Source organism: Bombyx mandarina, chromosome 07, assembly GCF_030267445.1.
Source record: "Bombyx mandarina strain Sakado chromosome 07, ASM3026744v2".
In the NCBI taxonomy this organism is placed as follows: domain Eukaryota; kingdom Metazoa; phylum Arthropoda; class Insecta; order Lepidoptera; family Bombycidae; genus Bombyx; species Bombyx mandarina.
In genome coordinates this window covers 7,954,979-7,978,541 of record NC_143214.1, presented here as the reverse complement: position 1 = coordinate 7,978,541, position 23,563 = coordinate 7,954,979, and the positions used below count along the sequence as shown (strand labels likewise).

Here is a 23,563-nt window from a genome sequence, read left to right as displayed (position 1 = left end):
ACAGAACTTAAGTAAAATCCAAATAAGAGATTAGATTTATTAATTGTAATATGAATCTGAATAATAGGCTATTCATTCATATTCGTATTTTGAGTTAATATTAATATTTAACGCCGATCTAGATAGCTTGATATTATAATACAACATTTAACTATACACAAAATGTTTACGTCTCATTGTTCTTTATCAGTGGGACGAGGTGTAGGTAAATGAATGATTACCTGATCATCAATATCAGGGTAGTGGCCGTGTGAACGATAATGAGGGTGAGCGGGGGCGGGGGCGGAGGCCTGCGGCGGGGGGGCGCCGCCCGCGTGCTCTCGCTGCATCACCGCCTCCCGCTACCACATAGCACCCACTGCTGTTATCGCACCTGCCTTCTGAAAAAGAATATCGATTATTACAGTAAAATTTGTACGTACGCTGAAATTATAAACACAAAAAGGTTAAGATATAGTAGATTGGGGGGAATAGCGACTAGAGGCAGAATAGGGATTAATCTGGGATGTCACAATACTTTTGTTGAGTTGTTAGATTTAACTTTGTTGAAGTGAAAACGACTTTTATTTAGTGTTTAAGAATATTAAATAGTTTATTTTAGTCATGAAAGTTTTGTAAGTCATTAAAAATATTAAAAACTTCATTACCTAAAGTTATGTACCTATCTAACTACCAAATAATGCCAGCCTTATCGAAAAACTTTGTTATCCCTATACGTAACCTGATTCACCCCAAGGCCAGGTGAAACGGGTCAAAGTAGCTTTTTCAGTTTTTATGTACATATATGTATTTTGTAATGAACTATGTATAATAACGCATCGTGTATAAAAATTTAAGCCTCCGATATTATGATATCCGTTTTATTACTATTATACTTTTATTACTAATTTACAAAAAACTGTACTGTAACTGTACTGTTTTATTACTATTATACAAAAAAACGATAAAAATCAATGTCGAACTTAAAAATTGTCGTTTCCCCCCATTTTACGACATTCAAAAAGTGCATCCTTGACACAAAGTCACGTGAGATTGTTCGTGTAACTTACAAACAAAACAGTGATCAATCTTTGATGAATTTGTATTTAAAAGTTTTTATATATTTATTTTATCTATTACACCATAACGATGGATCTGAATATTTAACAAGGAAATTAAACGTATACCGTGAAAAAATATAGAACACGTTATACATATTGTAAATATAATATTGTAACAAATAGACTACTCGGTATTATATAAAACGAAAAAGCAGTTAATATTTAGTTTTTCCTCTGTTATTTTTTAACTTTCAGTATATGTACATTACATACAGCCATATACATATTATTAATACGTGAAGCAAAAACTTTGTATCCCTTTTTACGAAAATTGCGCGGACGGAGGAGTATGAAATTTTCCACACTTATAGAGAATATAAAGAGGAAGTGCACAATGCTAATATTTTTTTTTAAATAATGCATAAAAGATACATTAAATCAATAAAGAAAACATTACACACACTACATACCATGTATTTGACGCACACACGCATGCATACTATATCAAACTTTTGTTCTTGACGTCTGTGGTCAAATTGAGAATAGATTAAATATTGTTTGTCGTTAATTAATATTTTTTTATAGTGTAGCCTTGGTGAAATTTGTGATTATAGAAGTATAAAATATAATCATAATAGTGTACAAACTTACAATTCCAATTAATTATAGTCGAATTTCGACTACTGCGGGACCACTAGTACATATTATTATACTACACATATTTCTGTCGCGAACAATAGTGCGATCAGTGTGCTGAGTGCGAGTTTTTTTAACGTTCTCGATAGCGTAAAAGTTAACTCAAATTTGTATGGAGTTGGAACGTTTGCCTAGGTTTACTGCTAGGGGCGCACTAAACGATCCGAATTGAAAGTTCACCGTCGTACCCATGGGACTTCAATCTCATGCCTCAAACGGGCGTCAGCGTTCGCATTGTAGTGTCTGTCTATTAACAATGGCAACCAGTAAACTACACTCCATAGATAGACTAAATAAACAAGGACCTTCAAAAACAGATTGGACCTCACGATCTCGACAAATACAAATGAAACGGCCCATTAATAAAATCTTAAATTATAAATAACCAACAAATAGTATGCTTGATCAATATTCAAACAGTATTAATTAATAGCTCAAAATAACATCGGCACAAAGTTTGAAATAAAGCCGTGAACACAATGTTCGGTGATAAGAGGCTTGTTCTTTGTTCTAAGAGGGGATTTTAACGTTGGCGGGAACGGATTCTCTCGTGACTGTCTCGCTCTCGCAGTCTGGGTACAAAGGAACAAAAAGTGTTGAAAGGATAAGTACTTAGAACCCGTCGTCTACTTCAGACTTCAATATCATCGCTTACAGTTTTTTTTTTTTGATACAGCTAGCAATTAAAAATATTTCAAACAATGTTCAAACATTATATGTTTTATCATAAATGTTTTTTTACACCACAAAGCCGTCCTGACGTGCAAACTAACTGGGAAGATTGGTTTGAAAACAATAATTTTCAACAAATATGTATTAAAAACTTATTATCAGTATTGGCTAAATGAAAATTAATTATTCGGAAAATAAAACAATACAAAAAAAAGGTTTTGGCTTGTGTGTATCTCTTAATAAAACAAAATATGTATTCCTTGAGGACTTCACCGAACAAGGAATAAATCGCGTAACAAATTCAAGCCCACAATATTTACATTTTTGCGGCATTTCGTTACGCTGCACGTATCCGTACTACCGTAATATTTCCATCACAACAGTCACAAATGTTTCGATTTGAGGATTAGAATAATCGTTGTTCGAATTCAGTACAAACATCGAACTCATATCTAGAGGAAGCCGGCGTTCACGTACTTCTAAGGTCTCCGCTTAGCCCCAGGTGTGGCGTTGACACGACTACTACGCCAATAAAAATAAACGTGAACAAGAAACAAAAGTCGAAAGTAATTACACTATAAGACGTATCTGATCAGTGCTCACTAATTATAACATTTAAAAGCGGCGTATCCAAACGCAATGATGAGACATTTTATTAATTTTATAATACCAAACAAATCTAACATTAACTATTAAGCTGATAATACTGGAATTGTAAGAAAAATTAAATCATCCGTTAAAAAAATGTTACGAATTTCAAACACCAAAATATATACAAGAAATGTTTTATCATACTGTGGACTGTGGTCGTAGGTCAGAAATGACGAACCGTGTCATAAAACACCAGCTTTTTGATGGTGCTACGTGCTAATGTATTCTGGGCACGTCCCGCCACCTACTTCGTGCTCGATTGTATCTATCGTAAGATAAAAAGCGGCTCTACTATTGGCCATTTTAAACAACAAATAGCAATGAAAGCATTCATGACGTGTCACGATGATTCAATTTAATATTGATATTCATAAATCTTGTTTGACGATATCTAATCCCAATTAAGTAGTGGAGTTCACACAATGTCATTTTTGTCCCCGAACTTCTATTTCTTAAAATAAATATGTATGCGGAACCATGCGCGGATCATAATAAAAAAATGCTTAATGACATATCTATCTATCATTATCGTCTTCACATGCCCAAGCAAAGTTCATTTTTTATTGTAATCTTTACTATTTTCTTAGGTTTCCAGAGTCGAAGTCACGAACTAAAACTACTTTTACGGTTTAATCTCGTGTTCCTTATTAACTACATATTATTACCGAAACTTCAAATACTTTACGATTGTCGTGGTAACACACGATTTATAATATATGTCGGCGCAAATATGACTATTTACCTACTGATCATCAACTAATTACTGTGTGATAAGAAATTGATGTTAAACAGTTCCTTTTATTGTAATTTCAATACTTTAAAACGTGTTTGAAAAACGTGTAAACCCGCTCACGTGTTTGAAAAACGTGTAAACACGCTCACGTGTTTAAAACGTGTCAACACGCTCACGGGTACGAAGCCCCATAAATACGGCCGTGCTGTCTAGCACTGATTGATTCGTGTACGAGCCGTTGTACTGTACGGATATCTCTGTAACGTTGTTATGCTTCTCGTGCAATATACGAAGTTCTCGTGAAGTTTTGTTTCGGAAACCCAAACATGAGTCATTCGTCAACAAATTAATGACCGTGACGTCGCAAGGCTGACGTCACACTTTTTAAAAACAATACGGACGTCCCTACTCCGTCATCAGAAGCGGGATCACACGCCGCCTCCGCTCAGCAACAACCTGGTGACCAGATAACCGTATCGGCGGATAATGACTACCCTCCAGCATCAGCCGATAAGTCTGCTTCACAAACCGGCATGGTCGAGCGACGGAATCAACAATCAACTGATCAATGAATACAAAAGATAAGTTTTTATTTTTGATTACTAAAATTTCACCACAAAATTCATCTGAAGACCATGATATCCTTACACAACGAACAACACCTTACACATTCTTATCCCACCTTCAATAAATCTACGAGAACCTCCGAGAAATCTACGAGAACCTCCGAGAAATCTACGAAAACCTCCGAGAACCCTACAATAAAATCGCATTAACAGTCTCAAACTTACATAGTTACAAGTAACGCAAGTATAACAGATGCGCTACTCAGAGAAACTTTTTATTCCTGCAGATCAATGGGAATCAAAGAAAACCTACGAGAATCAACGAGGCTGGTGCAGAGCGCGCACCGCCCAAGTGGGATCACATGCCGCCTCCGCTGAGCAACAACCTGGAGACCAGATAACCGTATCGGCGGAAGAAGACTACCCACCAGCATCTGCCGATGAACCTCTACCATCTACTTCACAAACCAGGATGGTCGAACAACAAAATCAACAATCGGCATAAGGATAAGTTTTTATTTTTGATTAATAAAATTACGCCACCACATGAGTACCACAGTGTACGCCACCACATGAGTACCATAGTGTACGCCACCACATGAGTACCACAGTGTACGCCACTACATAACTACCACAGTGTACGCCCACTACATAAGTACCACAGTGTACGTCCACTACATAAGTACCACAGTGTACGTCCACTACATAGTACCACAGTGTACGTTCACTACATAAGTACCACAGTGTACGTCACAATATAAAACTACACAAAATAAGTTACTTTCAAAGTAACATAAAAAGGTACACAGATACCAATCTCAGAAACAGACATTCCATTGTTTCAGATGGACTCCAAGAACTCTCTGGTGATACACCATACATGGGCGGCTGGTGCAGAGCGCGCACCGCCTGTCAGTATGGCCGTGTCGGCGCAAATATGACTATTTACCTACTGATCATCAACTAATTACTGTGTGATAAGAAATTGATGTTAAACAGTTCCTTTTATTGTAATTTCAATACTTTAAAACGTGTTTGAAAAACGTGTAAACCCGCTCACGTGTTTGAAAAACGTGTAAACACGCTCACGTGTTTAAAACGTGTCAACACGCTCACGGGTACGAAGCCCCATAAATACGGCCGTGCTGTCTAGCACTGATTGATTCGTGTACGAGCCGTTGTACTGTACGGATATCTCTGTAACGTTGTTATGCTTCTCGTGCAATATACGAAGTTCTCGTGAAGTTCTCGTGAAGTTTTGTTTCGGAAACCCAAACATGAGTCATTCGTCAACAAATTAATGACCGTGACGTCGCAAGGCTGACGTCACACTTTTTAAAAACAATACGGACGTCCCTACTCCGTCATATACGAGTATCTATTTTATATCAATTATAATAAGACCTAATTTATTTTATCAATATCTGTGCTTATCCGACGTTTAAATTTTTTAACTTTTAAAGCTGTCATTTCGTGCGTAAGGACATGTTTTTTGCGGAAAATATTATAAATTTTAAAATAAAGGCAATTGATCATCTTTCTATTTCTATTTTATTATTAAGTACTATTGTACGACGCATCATCGCTCATAGACATCGGTACAGCGAACTCGATTCCTGCTGCCAATGCCTTTTTTCAGACCTCATCCCGATCATCGTTCTCGTCGAGCCCATCTCTTGCGACGAAGGGCTCGGCGAGTAAATTAACTCACAGACACAGCCCATTGAGTTTCTCGCCAGATCTTCTCAGTGGGTCGCGTTTCCGATCCGGTGGTAGATTCTGCGAAGCCTGCTCTTGCTAGGGATAGTGTTAGCAACGTCGTTAGGTTTGAACCCCGTGAGCTCATCTACTTGTTAGGTTACGCTGACATAGCCTCTCAAGGCTATTAGCTTAAGTAGGAAAAAACACCTCCATTTAAGGATACGTCATAGCACTCGGGAAACATTATCGAGGGAGTTCGTTCCGCTGTCGAATATATAATACGAAGAATTCTAGCTGATATTACTTCTGGTGTGATTAGTGCGATGGTAAAAAAAAACAAGAATCCTTTAAGATTATTATTTTTACACATGAATCTACCCTATTTCAATTCAACAACTGAGACGAATTAATTAAACGAATGATATCTCATTCGTTGAAAACCTTCAAAAGAATTAAAACATAATAAAATTATAATATACTAGCTGTACCCGTCCGCTTCGCTGGGCATTTAAAATTAACATTATTATTTCACACCCCCACAAAGATTCTCATCATTAACGTCCCCGCAACTGGTGTAGGGAGTCCAACCCTCATATAAATATTAGCCTATCCATTATGTGTATGTATTTTCTACATGGATACCAAGTCAATCGGATGCATGGTTCAGTAGTTATAACGGAACATCCGTAAATACCACTGTAGATTTATATAAAATTATAATATACACGCTCGAAAAATATTACCAGTCTTCGGCAGCCGGACAAAAAATAAGGGTGGGTTCAGGGTCAAGAAAAATTTAGGTTTCAATTCGCAAGCCAAGATTAATTTTGGTTTACTGAGCCAGAAGATTTGGTACATAAGAAAAGACAAATTATTAACCTGTAAAACTAATTTATATGTACTTAGAACCAACTAACATTCCAATCAATGAAATGAAATGCAAAAAGAAATAATTACTATAGTACTAAAACTTGACCAATCTACGTCCGTGCTTTTAAAGAAAGCAGGGCGTGCCACCTGAGCATCAACTGGAATGTTTATTTCCTCAACATAAATTTGGGTTAGCCGGAAAATAATCGACGTCTAAGTCTGCAGAGTAAATTTTGAATCGTAAGATCCTATTTAAAAAAAATAGCAACTATTATAAAGAACGCTTTTATTGTACTGTAATATATATTTTTAAACTACTAACCCGCCACCTATCTTACGTTGATGGCACTATTAATGACTATTTCAGAGCGCCTAAAGGGAAAAAAAACATAAAATTCAGAGATAAATGGAAACCGATGCTGAGTTATAACTTTTTATGCATCTCATTTTCATATTTTAATTTACGTTTCTATATCAAATCAAACAGACATTGATTTTTATTTTTATAACAGAAGATAATATCTTTATCTATTTACATATCTTATGGACATGAACATGCTCTGTTAGTATATAAGTTAAAAATAAAACAACAGTATTTTCGTCTGTTTGTCTCTGTATTAGTGTATCCTAAATTTAATCTCATTTTAATGAGTGCACGATGATACTAATATAAATTGGTATTCGAAATTGCAAGCACATCCCATTAACAAATGTATTTTAATCTAACAGTTTCAATGTGACAATGAGATGTAATTAAAATAAAAACATACAAAAAATATTTCACTGATCTAACGATAATTATAACTGCAAAAAAATATATATCTAACGATAATTGTAACTAGAAAAAAGAATACTTCAGCTGCATTAATATAATTCCGTAAATCAATTACAACTGTGTATGTATTAATCATCGACCGACGGATTATTCAGTACTTTATATTCAGAAATAGATCAGATTTAGTTCGAATCACTAAACCGAATATATCCTCTTTTGTTATTTTTAACCGACCGGAAGTACTAGAACTATTCGACAAATAATTCGACGCTCACGTTGTATAACGACGTTTATCCCATTACGCTACATATCAAACTGAAATTTTGTTGCAGTTAAAATAAAAATTTGCATCGCTCTTTAAGGAATGTGTTAACTCACCTATGGCACTATACTATTCAATTTTAATAAAATTCTATTTACTGTAAAAAAAAATCCCTTGTGGGCAGACGAGCATACGCCCCACCTGATGGTGAGTGATTACCGTCACTTATGGACGTCAGCATTGCCAAGGGTAGAGACCTACCTACTCTGTACTACTGAGTACTCTCCGCAAGCCTAGTTTGAAGCACTTTGGTGGGGAGTTCATACAAGACTGGAAGGTTCGTGGTAGAAAAGATTTCTTAAAATGCACTCAATTGATGAGTAGTATGTATGAAATCTGTTCTGGTGGCGAGCGATGCGGCAGTGTAAAGGAGATGGTGGAATCATTTCAAACAATTCCTTAGCACTCGCCACGGAACATACAATAGAAAACAGAGAGAACCAAAGTCCCTCCATAGACCCAGAGCTTCCAAACAATCCATGAAAATCCGTGTTGTTTGCTAAAATCTAAAAGGGCGAGAAATATGTTTTTTTTTTGTCAGGAGGAAATCGCCGGACTTCCAGCCTCCACTGGGGATGGCGGGCGGGGTATGTCGGAGTCGAACCGACTAAAACCTCCTGACGCTCAACAACCCACGTCCGAGCCTCGCATGAGACAGAACTCATGTAAAGGCAAAGGGGGGAGATTGAAGCGTTTGGTGCGGAGCACATCTCTCCCATCACCCTCCCCCTCGGCACGCCGGGCCAGCGATCGTCGGCGCCACGACCACCAGCCCTCTCGGTCGACAGGCTGTCCGAAGCCCGCCTAGATGGCGTCGGTTTGTATGGCGTCGGTATTTTCTCAATACAAGCTCACTTTTCTTTGAAACATAAATTCGTTCTACAAATGATGTCTTTCACATATTATGTGATATTGTGAACAGGCACAGACTGGTCCATCACACCACGGGAAGAATATTATTTGTGGAATCCCAGGTAGCTTTCATTTTTGTAATGATTACTTCTGATTCAAACTGAAATGCATCATTGGAAGACCCTCGTTGCGTTTCTCCACAATCATGAATTTCACAGAATTTGAATGCATTTAAAAAAAAAACTATTGATGGTATCTGCCATTTATATATTATGACACATAAGGCATGAAATATATTTTTTCTATATTACGAAATTGAAGGGAAAAAATATAATATTAAAATTAAAGTATTTGGCAACATTGGAGGCAGCTGGTGCAAAAACTAGATCAAGGTGGACACGACCCTCTGTAATGAGGAAGCGACGAAGAAGAGAAGAGAGATTTGGCAGAAATGTGTAATGATACTTAATAAATGTAATTTTTTATTTACTTGTATTTATATAAAAGCATATGACTTTTTTATGGCAAGCAAGTTATTAGCTGTCATATGGTGCAAATGTGTTTTACATAATTAATAGCTTAGCTATGAAGATTAAGATCCACTTAAGACCTTTGAATACCTTGATACCAGGTAGTCCATGAGATCTCCTGAGTAGTTAGGTCGAGAATTACAAAAGTAAAAGCCTAGAAGGATCTTAAACAATAATCAAATGCCTTGTATTTACCAAAATGTTTCAGGTTAATAAAAATTTATTGGGACTCTAGTTTATCCTAAAATTCACTAAGCAATAAGATTGTTCTAATATTATTTTGAATGTAAAATATGATGCATTTTCTGATAATACAAAATAATCTATTAGCATTGGCATTCAAGTTATGATGTCTATGGACTGATAAGCACTGGTTACCATGTTTATAAATATTTTTGCTAAAACAGCCATCGTTTTCAAAATTAAGTATGTCAATTATAAATAAATATCTTGAGAAATTTTTAAATACTAAGTATATGTATTGTGTATTATTTATGATGGCATTTATGACGCTTGAAAGGCAAACATGACTAAGCGACCATAACTGCTTTGTACATAAATGATAGGCAATAACCATATTCGATGAGCAAATAAAAAAATTTCTAGGTCTATTAAAATCATTTCAATCCTAGAGCTACTAGCTATATTCTACTACAGCTAGATTCGTTAAAATAAATTTTGTTTGCCGGTATTTCAACCTTAAATTAGTCTACTGTAAAGTTCACGCATTGTCGCTTAGTCACGTTTGCCTTTCAAGCGTCGATATTATTAATAAAAAAACTATGATTTCAAATTTAAATGTTCTCCATTAGTCTGTATTTGTTTTTACAGAAAATTGATATACTCATTCTTTTCTGAGCGGTTTTTCCAGATTTCATATAACAAAAGAGGATGACTCTCGTTTTCTACATTATCAAATTTCTGATTATAAGTTTTTTTTTTATTGCTTAGATGTGTGGACGAGCTCACAGCCCACCCCACCTGGTGTTAAGTGGATACTGGAGCCCCTAGACATTTACAACATAAATGCGCCACCTAGCTTGAGATATAAGTTCTATGGTTTCAATATAGTGACAATGGCTGCCCAGCCCGTCAAACCAAAACACGTTACTGCTTCACGGCAGAACTGGGCGGGGTGATGGTACCTGTCTGTGTGGACTCACATGAGGTCCTACCTCCATTGACACCATTGAAATTGAAGGTAAATTGTGCTAGCTAGTTTAAGACAATATTTAAGTCACAGCAAATAGATGAAAAGGAAGTTTTCAGTACATTCGACTAAGGTCTGAGTTGAATAACTGGATTTTTTTTTGTTTATCACTAAACACAACTGTTATTGAAGACAAATCTTGTAATCTCAATGTGCAGATTATGTAAATTTCAAAATCAATCTAATTTTTTATTTAATATCATTTAGAACATTAAACTAACTTATTATTAAGTGAAGGTTTTAATTTATTTCATTATTTTCATAGAAATTACACAATACCAAAAAAACAAGAATACTCTTTTAGTAGAAAATGCTTTAGATTAAAGTACTATTAAACTTCAGATTTTTTAACGTTAACTTTACGTTTATTTTTAGAATTTATTTACTTTAGATTAAACTACTACTGTTTCTTGAGCTAATAAAATTAATTATAAAACCAATTTAGAAATTGTATAATTAAAATTATTGACACCTGTATATGCAATGATTAGGTAAATACACAAGTTACAAAAGTCGTGTACTCACCTAGGCAAGATCAATATCCACACAAGAGAATTTTATTCTAGATGTACTCTAGTATTCAAGTAGCCTGTGATTGAATACATAACATTGACGTTTGCGGACGGCCGCTTAGAGTAATCAGCTGATAATAATACTGATAGATTACTAAAATGAGACTTGTAACGTGTTTATTAAATTTACACTTCACAGTATCACCGCATGATCATCAAGTACAATTTAAAATGATACAAAATTAATTCACCTTGTGTTTGATGAACGATGTTTACGTACCACTGGGCATACCCGCGGGGGTGCTTCTCCTAAATAATGACGTGCCGCAACCCATCTACCACGACTGCGCCGTGCGGTGCACTAAATCGAATACTATTACTTATTCATTGTTGCATGTTTATTGTCATGTAAGGCCTACATGCGCAGACAACGTATTTACAATGCGAACACTTCACCGAGTACTCACCGTGGCTTGCAATTGCTCTGTACACGATGCACACCGTAAACAACCAAACTGCATATTAAAACAAAATGGAAGACCGTAATCGCTCGCGTCGAGATGAGAAATTTTGTAAGCGCTTAGCGCTCCCGACTTCCCGAGTAGTAAAACGTCTCTACTATCCTATCGTAGTATTTTAGCAGCTCCCCCTCCAATCTATTACCCGCCGTCACCAGATTAGATGGTACACAATCACAACACAATATGTTTCACTGTTCACAATATGGACTAAGAATCAGCACGAATTTACAAATAATATAACGATTTACACGAAATCAATGTTCTCTTGAGAATAATAAAATTCATTGAAGCATTTGACGTGCCGAGACACAACACCCACATCAAAAAAATTTACATGGCGACTGGTCTGAAGTGGCCTGCCTGGCCCAGCTTTCAATAATTTCCAATCAAACATATTGCTACTTCACTCAAACACTACAATTTTTTACATGAGTAAGAGAGACAGCAATATAAAAACATTTCCTTTTATGAATAGAATCGGAATTGTGAAGTTGCCCTCTCCACGCCACTCCACGGAGCTCGCAAAGTTGAGTTGAATGGACCCGAGAAGCGTTCAACCATTGGATCGATGATGGTCACGTGATACAAATATGCCAAGGAGCTTTAGCGGGAACCTTTGAAAAAATTCATGATTTAAGTAAAATTTTATCTCCGGGAACATACCCACAAAAAATCTATTACGTAATGTTACTTACACTAGATATGATTCACTAGATCTAGACTACGCTATGTAGTTGTGAAATATTGTGAATATTGTGGAAACCGTCATTTAAATTACTTAGTATTGAGATTCTGGAAAGCCGGTTTTTGCTGCTCATCTATACTAATCTATATCTATACTTAATACTTATTTTATTTATATTTATACTTATAATATTATAAAGAGGAAAGATTTGTTTGTTTGTTTGTTTCGAATAGGCTCCGAAACTACTGGACCGATTTGAAAAATTATTTTTCCATTAGAAGCCGACATTGTCCCTGATGAACATAGGCTACTTTTTTTAAAATTTTTTTTATCTTTTTTTTTGTTTCATGTTTGTTTTAATGTTTCCGAAGCGAAGCGAGGGCGGGTCGCTAGTCGTTAAATAAACGAAGTCATCATTTGATGATCACCTTCGATCGGTAATTTTATTTCTTCATGATTTTTTCATGATACGTTACCTACGTTTGGTTTGGTTTACAATACTCAATCTACACAAATAGTAAGTTACTATGCTCTGCATACAATGCAGTATTATTAACTGTGTTTTTCTGATAATTGTAAAATTTTATACAATTGTATTTTGTCAGTTCATTGAACATTGTCTTGCTACTTATCGAACAGAACGATGGAGGATCTTAAATAGGGACCATGTTTTTATTTCAATTCAGTATTTAGGAACGGTGAACAGATCTTGTAAAATATTTAGGGCATAAAAAAGTTTAGTTTTCTTCCATGAGATCAGGCATTGTTCATTGGTATAAAATAGTGCAAGAAAGCACTGATGAGTATATATTACAATCAGCCGTTTTTTTTCTACGAAACGCTATATACCTTTCATTTAATTTTTAAGAAGACAGGAGGTACAGGTAGCCCAGATATCGCAAGGTATTTTACGAAAATAAAAATTCCCCAATACCCAATATTATATAATGAGATTACTATTTAAAATTATTTAGAAAATTACAGTAAGCTTATTTTTTATGTATAATAGATTAAAATATATATACAGGTATAAAATGTTTCATTTAGAAAAAATCCTCTCCTTTTTGTACTGTCATCTTATCTTATATAACACGAGTTTCGCATAACATCGAAGTTTTTAGGAACGTATCTACCGTGGGTTTGTGATGGGTTACTAATGTTAGGTAAACGTTCCATAATAATATGTTAAATGTAGAAGCACTGTTCTAAAGTAGGTAGGTATCGTGGTTGGATGCGTCCGTATCGGGGTCGGGGTGCAGTTGAAGTACCTCGGCCTCATTCTGGACAGTCGTTGGACCTTCCGTGCTCACTTTCAGAACCTGGTCCCTCGTTTGTTGGGGGTGGCCGGCGCGTTAAGCCGGCTTCTGCCCAACGTCGGGGGGCCTGACCAGGTGACGCGCCGTCTCTATACGGGGGTGGTGCGATCAATGGCCTTATACGGGGCGTCCGTGTGGGGCCAGTCCCTGGCCGTGGGGGTGGCGAAGCTGCTGCAACGGCCGCAACGCACCATCGCGGTCAGGGTTATCCGTGGTTATCGCACCATCTCCTTTGAGGCGGCGTGTGTACTGGCTGGGACGCCGCCTTGGGTTCTGGAAGCGGAGGCGCTCGCCGCTGACTATAAGTGGCGGGCTGACCTTCGTGCCCGGGGCGTGGCGCGTCCCAGCCCCAGTGTGGTCAGAGCGCGGAGGGCCCAATCTCGGCGGTCCGTGCTGGAGTCATGGTCTAGACGGCTGGTTGATCCTTCGGCTGGTCGTAGGACCGTCGAGGCGATTCGCCCGGTCCTTGTGGATTGGGTGAATCGTGACAGAGGACGCCTCACTTTCCGGCTCACGCAGGTGCTCACTGGGCATGTTTGTTTCGGTGAGTTCCTGCACCGGATCACAGCCGAGCCGACGGCAGAGTGCCACCATTGTGGTTGCAACTTGGACACGGCAGAGCATACGCTCGTCGCCTGCCCCGCATGGGAGGGGTGGCGCCGTGTCCTCGTCGCAAAAATAGGAACCGACTTGTCGTTGCCGAGTGTTGTGGCATCGATGCTCGGCGACGACGAGTCGTGGAAGGCGATGCTCGACTTCTGCGAGTGCACCATCTCGCAGAAGGAGGCGGCGGGGCGCGTGAGAGACGCACAATCCCGCCGCCGTCGAGCGGGGGCCAGGGAGGCGGATCTCGCCCAAGCCCTGGCCCTCTAAGTGTTTCGGGTCCCCCTCACATGTCGGTCTGGGGACCGGCGAGGGGGGCCTAAGAAGACGACGTGCAAGCTGCTCTGCACGCGTTTTACGCAAGAGCATCCGGGTGATGGAAGGCCGGCTATCCTCGACCCACGCTGGTTCTGGCCCAGCGGGGTATTCCGTAGAGTATCCCACTCTAACCGGCGCCATCTAGGCGGGCTTCGGACAGTCTGCCGACCGAGAGGGCTGGTGGTCGTGGCGCCGACGACTGCCAGTCCGGCGTCCCGAGGGGGAGGGTGATGGGAGAGATGTGCTCCGCACTAAACGCTTCACTTTCCCCCCTTTGCCTTGTCATGAGTTCTGTCTCATGCGAGGTTTGGACGTTGGTTGTTGAGCGACAGGAGGTTTTAGTCAGTTCGACTCTGACATACCCCGACCAGTATCCCCAGAAAAGGGCGAAAGGCCGGCGATTTCCTCCTGAACAAAAAACAAAAAAAAAGGTACCTACTCGTATCAACGAAAATTTTGAGACCTCAATTTTATTACAAGGTGAGCAACTGTGGGTCGTCAACTCGTTCACTCATTTATGCAATAAAAGTAAAAAAAAAAGCTGATACCTACTGTTTTATATTGTTCATTTAGCAATATAAAAATTCAGATCAACGTTCTCTTTATGGAATCACGCATGATACTGGTTTCTTTATAATCGCTCAATGGGCCTTCTCAGAAAGCTCCTGTAATCAAACACACCTCAATACTCCTCATGTTCGGCACCTAAACATCTCGAAAAGTGAATTCTCTTTTCCTGATAAATGTATGTGACAATGTTGTGCCCTAACAGAAGCCTTGTATTAGATAATCTGAGATTTTTCTAGTAAAATTAACAGCCTCAAAATATATTTCGTAAGAGACCACCATGCTCCAATTTCCCTCTTACACAATTTGTACTTTTGAATAGAATTTTCAGTATTTATATTCAGTGGAATGCAAAACAAGACTACATCCAAGAAAACGCATACAAATTATATACATCAAATCGAAGATTCAATGGAAACCAGTTTTTACTTTCTTAGGTTTTGTTGTTTAGGTACAAAGTTCTTTGTTCTCCCAAAGTTTTTGTCCATAAATGAACAAACTTATCTGTTTATTAACACTTTATTTATCTATGCATATATACTGGAAAATGACATAGCATACTTTTCCATTCAGTGTAAAATAAAAGCTTTATTAATTGAAACATAAGAGTTCATAATAAAACATACAGATTTGATAATTATGTTATCAGTATACTAAAAATTTGCTTTATTAGTATTATAAAAGAGATTTTAAGCCAGTAAATGAATATAATAAATCCATGTTATATGCCAAGCCCAAAGACTGAGACAATGCAGTACATAGTTTTATTCTCCCAACGGACCGTGCACGAGCCATCAGTAGTGTTATCCCAATAACAAGAAGAACTTGTATGCAGTCCTGCACCATTCTTCTGCAGTATTGTGCAGGTCACTGTAAAAAACAAGCAAATATTGGATAAAAGTAAATTTACACATTTTAGCTTTTCTTCATTAGAGGTTTAACTTTTATCTTATAAAATAGAAAATTCATTTATTCAAATTACCAATATATTTGTGTATTGGTAATTCTCTAAATTTTTAATGCCTTTGTGGGCAAACAATCACACGGCCCACATGATAGTGAACAATATCACTGATAGACATCATCAATGCCAGGGGCACAGCCATCCATTCTACCTGGAACCGAGGCATCGTCCACAATGTGTTTCCAGCTCTTTACCACATACCATCCAGCTTTGTATGAGCTCCTCTTCAAACGAATCTTGTGGAGAATACTTAATGATAAGCAGCGACTTGGCTCTGCCCCTAGCATTGCTAAAATCGACCACTCACCATCAAATGGGCCTTATGATCATCTGCCTACAAGGGCAATAAAAAAAAAAGAATTGTGCTGTATAAGCTTTTGTGGAGATTTGAAGTTCAATTAGCTCCTTATAGATGCTCAACATTTTAGAAGCCAGTCTTCCAAATTACTCCAAATACTGTAAACACTTTTAGTGTTCATTAATTATTTATTGTACATACAGTTAATACTATACAATAATGGCGAAAAGTTATAAAATGGCGAGCCTTTTTTTTTTCTTTTTTTTTTTTCGAGCCGAGGGCCGAACCTCCTACGAGGTCCCCGCGCCTAGGGGGCGCGCGGGGTATGTGAGACTCAACGATCTGCAGGTGTTAAGAGCAGACCGCGGGCCCAAGGAATTTAGGGCCCACCCACTAAACGACACCCCTACACTCTTACACCCGGCGTCCGATCTCCGTCCGGGGTCAAAACCCGGTCAGAGTAGGGGGGTTCCCGCGATCAACACTACAACCAGACACGCGGCGCCACCCCGAGGACGCCCGACCGACGGATCGTCGAGACGATAATCGACGACCAACGACGTCAGTCTCGACGAAAATACGGACCGCATCGCAATCCGCAGCCGCCGACGCGTCGTCCCATCCTCCTGGTGCCAGCGCGCTAGAGTGACGGTAGCGTGCGGCGCAGTCTCAACCCCCTTAGGTCGCCCCGTGACCATCACCGGGAGGAGACTGCCTCCTCATAGGGGCCGGAGCTGGACAAACGCCCTCCTCCGACCCCCGGCTCGACGGCGGCGGCACGGCGTCGAGAGGGAGGAAGAGTTCTCCCTCTCCCGTTCCGCCGCCTCCTTCTGCGAGATGGTGGACTCGCAGAAGTCAAGCATCGCCTGCCAAGACTCATCGCTGCCGAGCATCGCAGCCACGACTGTCGGAAGCGACAAGTCCGGTCCTATTTTTGCAACGAGGACGCGGCGCTGCTCCGCGAAAGCGGGGCAGTACGCGAGCGTGTGCTCCGCCGTGTCCTCGTTGCAGCCACTGCAGTAGTGGCACTTTGGCGTCGGCTCCCTCCGGGCGACGCGGTGCAGGTAGCGACCGAAACAGCCGTGTCCCGTGAGCACCTGCGTCGCTCGGAAGGTGAGACGTCCTCGGTCGCGATTCACCCAGTCCGAGAGGACCGGGCGGATCGCCTCGACGATCCGTCGCGCGTAGGCGGGGTTAGCCAGGCGGCGAGACCACGCCTCGAGCACGGCACGCCGAGATTGAAGCTTCCGCGCACGAACTTCCGCCGCGCCGGGACGCGGCTCCCCCCTGGAGCAGAGATCACATCGCCACGCGTAATCCGCAGCAAGCGCCTCCGCTTCCAGGTCCCAGGGAGGCGTCCCGGCGAGCACGCACGCCGCCTCGAACGAGACGGTGCGGTACCCACGAACCGCCCTGACCGCAATCGCGCGCTGCGGTCGTCGCAACGCTGCGACGTTGTCACGGGTCAGGGCGTGGCACCATACGGGAGCCCCGTACAGTGTCATTGACCGCACCACCCCCGTGTAGAGGCGGCGCACCACCATGTCGGGACCCCCGACGTTCGGCAATAGCCGACTCAGCGAGCCGGCGGCTGCCATCAGTCGGGGACCCAATCTTTGAAAATGACGAGCCTAACTTAACAATTGAGTTATCTACCAGCTAACCATTCTTAAAGAGGAACAGCTTTACATAAGTGGGTAGAATAGTACAATCTAATCAATTTACTTATTGATACAATACACAATAACAATAATAATAAAAATAATAAAACACTAATTCATAATATATCGGACTATATACATACACAATTACACACATAAATAACATATACATACAAATACATATATAAAGAAATAGATATAACTAATACATACAAATACATATATAATGAAATACATATAATTTACTGGTGGTAGGACCTCTAGTGAGTTCGCGCAGGTAGGTACCACTGCCCTGCCTATTTCTGCCGTGAAGCAGTAATGCGTTTCGGTTTGAAGGGTGAGACAGCCGTTGTAGCTATACTGAGATCTTAGAAATTATATCTCAAGGTGGGTGGCGCATTTACGTTGTAGATGTCCATGGGCTTCAGTAACCACTTAACACCAGGTGGGCTGTGAGCTCGTCGACCCATCTAAGCCATAAAAAAAAAAAAATGCTAAATCGATAAATAGGGCTCCTTTAATGCATTAATATTACAATTTTTCAATTATGTATTTCAATTTGAATTATTAAATAATGTACAAAATACTGGAAAATTCTAAATAACAGTTTGTTCAATGACAGCATAAAAGATGCGAGTATACTGCTCCACCCTCCTTAAGCTACTACTTTATTAATGATGTAATAAGTCTCTTTTTTTTTTATAACAACTAAGAGGCAAACGAGCAAGACGGGTCACCTGATGGTCAGATTAACTATCACAATAAAAGCAAGCATTTATTCCAGTGTGATAGCTCCAAAAGTCATGCAAATGAGTCTTGCAAACTCCATGATTCAAGGTTCATTTGCAATTAAAAAAATACAATTTGAAACATTGTTTTTTATTTTTGCTAAGAGAGCTTATACAAGGGACCCTAAAATAAATGATATTTGATTTTATGCATGCTGTGTTACTTAAAATAATCTAGATTCTCAACGCACGTACCTACATATTTGTATGGTTTTTGTAACTTAGTCAACTGCCCCAGACATGACTCAACAACTGCTGAAGTCCATTGGTTGACATTGTTGTGTTGATAAGCAGTGCCTCCAATTGAATTTTCTATAGCTTCTTTAATTATTTTACTCACGTCGTCGACAATGAATTGGTTCTGAAATACACCATGTTGGTAAGTTTGTTGAATCAATATTTACCAACTAATACACACAAATGACTATTATTACTTCTTCGTCCAAATCGTTGCATTCTTTGACTTCCATTATTTTGTTTCAAGATAGGTAGTAAGTATTGAACGTTATCAAAATGAAATTTCTGTTTGAATTTCGAAGCCAAAGAAGTTCGACAAACTAAACAATTTGGCCATCGGCATAGATAACACCCTAGATTTTTTTTTTTGTTAATACCATAGATAGTAGTAGTAGTAGTTTTATTTTTCCAAATGGAAAGACAAAGGTATTACACATTACAGCCTAATCTTTTATATATTTTATGAAATTATTTATATATTTTATGAAATATGATATTATGAAATGAAATGAAGCTGATTAATTTAATATGAATCATGGCATGGCATGAAAAAATAAAAAAATAAATGAAATGAAATGAATGGGGTTGGCCGGTTAAAGCTTTTCTCAGATGTCGCCAGCGTAGCTTGTTCCTTTGTCACAGAGAGCCGCCATTTTGTGTGTTTTGCGTTCGTGATATTTCGGCATTTTGTGACTTTGATACGGTTCTTATTACTTTCTAAGTAGTGCTAAACAATTTTACAACATGTTTTCCTACTGGATAGTTAAAGAATTAAAGGAGGAGTTGAGAAAACGTGGTGCATCTTTACGAGGAAAAAAAGTGGATTTTGTCGAATGGTACAATGTTGATGTTTTATTTTAACTTAGAAAACTTCTCTCAAACTGTTTCCGGTAGCTATTATAATAATAATATTAAATTGTGTACCTTAGGAACTTTATTCCTTGTAGCATGTGCAAAAAGAATTGCTCATATTACACACATTACCTACCAACTAATGTGTTATTTTACTTTTTTCAGATTAGAGCTATATGACCAAAATTTTTATTTTGAAACAAAATGAAAAAATTGCTCTAGCAAAATATGCTAATATATACGATTTGCTAGTGGAGCCATGTGGCATTTTCATTAGCCAAGAGCGCCCATATCTTGCTGCATCTCCTGATGGTGTGTTGGGCGAAGAAACTATAATTGAAGTGAAATGTCCATACGCTAGCAGAAAACATGAAATAAATATAACAACGGTGCCTTACTTAGAACAATGTAACGGGATATTGTCTCTAAAAAAAACCTGCCCATATTATTATCAAATCCAAGGGCAGTTATACTGCTCAGGCAAAACATACTGGAACTTGGTCATTTACACCTACAAGGACATCAAAGTGATTTATGTTGAAAAAGACAATAATTTTATAAATAATATGTTAAATAAATTAGATATCTTTTATGAAAATATTTTCAAAGAAGCATTGTATGAAAAATATCTGTATTATAACTATACACACTTGTCGAAATAAAAAATCAGGAATATTTTTAATTATTTTTATTGACATTTCCTTCTCTAAAATTACATAACATTACACATATGAAATTAATCGTTCTATGTGAACCCTCTGACTAACTAATTTTTGATCTATCTTTAACTGAACACCTGGGATTTGTGATTTACCTTTTAAAAAAGATGGGATATTTATACTAATTCCTTTAGAGGCAAACAGATCCTGTAAATTAAAACCTCTGTCTGCCATAATACTATCTCCATATATTTTTATGTTTATAGGAACTAAATGACGCTTTTTGAGCATCAGGTTGACTAGGCTTCTGTATGCCTATTTCAGTCCCATCTATAATCACCCTTGTGGAGGGAAAATGTGTTCTAAAACAATTAGGCATATAATAATTTACTAAGCTGGCTAGGCCGAATGTCAATTAGGCTCTAGATATCACTGACAAAATTTATCCATGTTACAACAATATTAGACACTTCAGTTTTACTTACACCGAAAATTTTACTTAATTCAAAATCTGTTGTGTTTCTTCTAAGCTTAATTAGTAACATTAAAAATTGATCTTCTATTGATATGCCAACCACTCTACTCCAGCAATACCTTATATCATTTGCCATTGGCAAAAGTGTGATTAAAACTAATGAAAACTTAGATGCTGTTTCCAACCCGGTGTAGTATTGCACTGTCTCATCGTCTGCAAGTAATAGCTCTGTAGAGAACAATCTTAATATATTGGATGTTTGAGTTCCAATAGTAATATGATGCCTTGTAATTGTTTCATTTATACTAGAGTTATTTTCTATTAGAATTTCTTGAGAGACATTTGAATCAAAATGCAAATTGCTGTGTTCTTCAAGGGGTACTATATCTTCACAGTATTGGGAAGTGTTGGGCAGGCTAAACAAGGGGTACTATATCTTCACAGTATTGGGAAGTATTGGGCAGGCTAAAAAGTTGTTTTTTAAGGTTACGAGTTTGTAACCTTTATTCTCTACTTTTTGTTTCTTCAGAAACTGGTTTCATATTCCATGAAAATATAGATGGTACAGCACCTTTCTTCAGATATTTATGTTAATGTTTGACACCTACAGCACAAAAAAAAACATTTAAATATACTATCACAAGGAAACCTGACCATAGTTTCAAAATATTTGTTATTACAATGGATGCAGCGATTTAGATAGAACTTTCAATAGTAACAACTGATAATGAACAACAGCTAATGAGGAATGTGTTTCCTCCAGTTTGATTTTGTATTTGTTAAAAGGTTCCTTATAACATAAATCTACTTGCAAAATATGTTAGCAACTAATACTTAGTTTGCCTAACTAATTATTTTTGTTTTTTTTTTAAATATGAGAACAAAGATGTGTGCTACACCTAGTCATGCATTATAAATATTTGACAGAAAGAAGCATACCTGTGTATTTACTAATGTTTTCATAGTAAGATTCCACAAAGTATTTACGACATAACCTCGAACTTTTTGTGTGAGTACATTTTTCGCGTCAAATGGCCTTTAATCACAGTCTTCCAATTTTCTTGTCCTTCGGGAATTGATGTACTCCAATTTCTGAGCATATTGGCACAAAACAACGCGTCATTGTGTTTAAAATAATTTTTAATCAAAAATTCCAATACAAATATTGAATGTTATGGGAACAATGCACACCAGCGCCACTTTGACAGTTGCCAACCCCATTGAAATGAGATGATATGATACGGGATACTTTGATGAAACATGTTAATATGGAGTGAAATAAAATGAAAATTTTGAGACATTAATCAACTGGGATGCAATTAAATGAAATGAGATGAGATAATATGGGATGAAATATAATCTCAGTAAAATGGTGCTCGTTTACTGCGATTTTTTCAGTGGACTTTTTGGAGGATCCCGACAAGTTACGTCCAACGGCTTTGTTTCATTTTCCCGCATTTGAGCACTTTCACAAAGACTAAACAGTTAATAAACCACCATTATTACAGATTTAAACCTGAAGAAACACTAAATAGACAAAATAAAACAAATCGCACAACTTGATACCTCGCGTTCCCGCCAAAAAGTCCATATTAAACACTTATGATAATACATAGGTACTTGGCACTATGGCAAAAGATCTAGTGGTGCTCGGTCGAAAGCCAATATCCATCGTCAATGCCAATTATTCGACTATTATGTATCAGTGTATTTCATCGTGATTCTTTCATAATGAGTTTTGAAGTAAAAAAGCTTAAAACCATATCGCTAAAATAGTTATACGCTATTTTTGATATGTACAAAAACCCGTTACATTTTTTCTTATAACTTTATTTTGAGAACAAAATCTAAAACTTCCTGAAACATTCAAAAACATTCACGTACGGTGTAAAATAATACACGCAAATAAATTTACAGAAATTAAATATAATATACCTTTTTAAGCATTATTAAATAGTAAAAATCGCTTTAATATGAGAAAACCTTTAATGAATAAGGTCTTAATAAGCTAAAATTAACAGTAAAATTAGTTTTAGTTACATTAGATACATTGACAAAAACACTAAAAAACATTATTAAAACAGATTGACAATGACATCAACTTATGACTGATAGTTTCAAGTAAGAACAAGTAAGAAGTTTAAATTACATTTTAATACGTCATGCGTCATATAATATGCTATAAAATTACGATGTACTACCTACATGCTGCATTACTATAAAAGCTATCCTGGATTTGGTATTAAGAACCAGTGCCGCCATCTCTTATAAATCTGAATATGGAATCGCAAATTATTGAATTAAGTTGCAGGAAAAAATAGTGGATAAGAAATGTGCTTTAAAATTTGACGTTAACAGAGCTATTTTTTTCGAGCTGGGGTATGATTCTCCTACAAGTTTCCTGCGTCAACGGGTGCACAGGATATGTAGGACTCGGTTGGCGAAGATCTTAAAGGCTAAACTAACATTAAATACAAAAAAAACACTCA

At 37.9% G+C, this 23,563-nt stretch overlaps 2 protein-coding genes and 1 long non-coding RNA gene across 8 annotated transcripts in view; all 3 read right to left on the bottom strand.

The window, feature by feature from the left end:
• cic (Putative transcription factor capicua) overlaps positions 1-12,164 on the bottom strand; it is a 52,162-nt gene extending 39,998 nt beyond the window's left edge. The window contains exons 1-2 of one of the 6 annotated variants that reach the window (XM_089728680.1): positions 11,598-12,164; positions 222-380 (exon numbers count right to left, since the gene is read on the bottom strand). In XM_089728680.1, coding sequence (XP_089584806.1) covers positions 222-329 — 108 coding nt within the window. In that variant the 5' untranslated portion in view covers positions 330-380; positions 11,598-12,164. Of the gene's footprint in view, positions 1-221; positions 381-11,143; positions 11,386-11,410; positions 11,557-11,597 lie in introns of those variants that run through there. The other 5 variants (XM_089728682.1, XM_089728677.1, XM_028183154.2 and 2 more) reach the window with 5 other exon arrangements.
• A 3,537-nt stretch (positions 12,165-15,701) lies between these two features.
• Positions 15,702-19,447, bottom strand: Dlc90F (dynein light chain 90F). Its single transcript, XM_028183121.2, has 3 exons — positions 19,286-19,447; positions 19,047-19,212; positions 15,702-16,010 (listed from the first exon to the last, which is right to left on the bottom strand). The coding sequence occupies exons 1-3, from the start codon at positions 19,319-19,321 to the stop codon at positions 15,862-15,864; spliced, it is 351 nt and encodes a 116-aa protein (XP_028038922.1). The 5' UTR covers positions 19,322-19,447; the 3' UTR covers positions 15,702-15,861.
• A 1,166-nt stretch (positions 19,448-20,613) lies between these two features.
• Positions 20,614-22,279, bottom strand: LOC149502651 (uncharacterized). Its single transcript, XR_016323325.1, has 2 exons — positions 22,014-22,279; positions 20,614-21,678 (listed from the first exon to the last, which is right to left on the bottom strand). It is a non-coding gene; the product is annotated as an uncharacterized LOC149502651 (long non-coding RNA).
• Between the last annotated feature and the right edge of the window lie 1,284 nt (positions 22,280-23,563).

Coding starts and splice junctions, on each gene's coding strand:
- Dlc90F (XM_028183121.2), bottom strand. CDS start 19,321: ATGGAAGTCAAAGAATGCAACGATTTGGACGAAGAA. Junction 19,213..19,285: donor GCAACGATTTGGACGAAGAA/GTAATAATAGTC, acceptor GGTGTATTTCAG/AACCAATTCATTGTCGACGA. Junction 16,011..19,046: donor AAAACCATACAAATATGTAG/GTACGTGCGTTG, acceptor TGTTTTTTACAG/TGACCTGCACAATACTGCAG.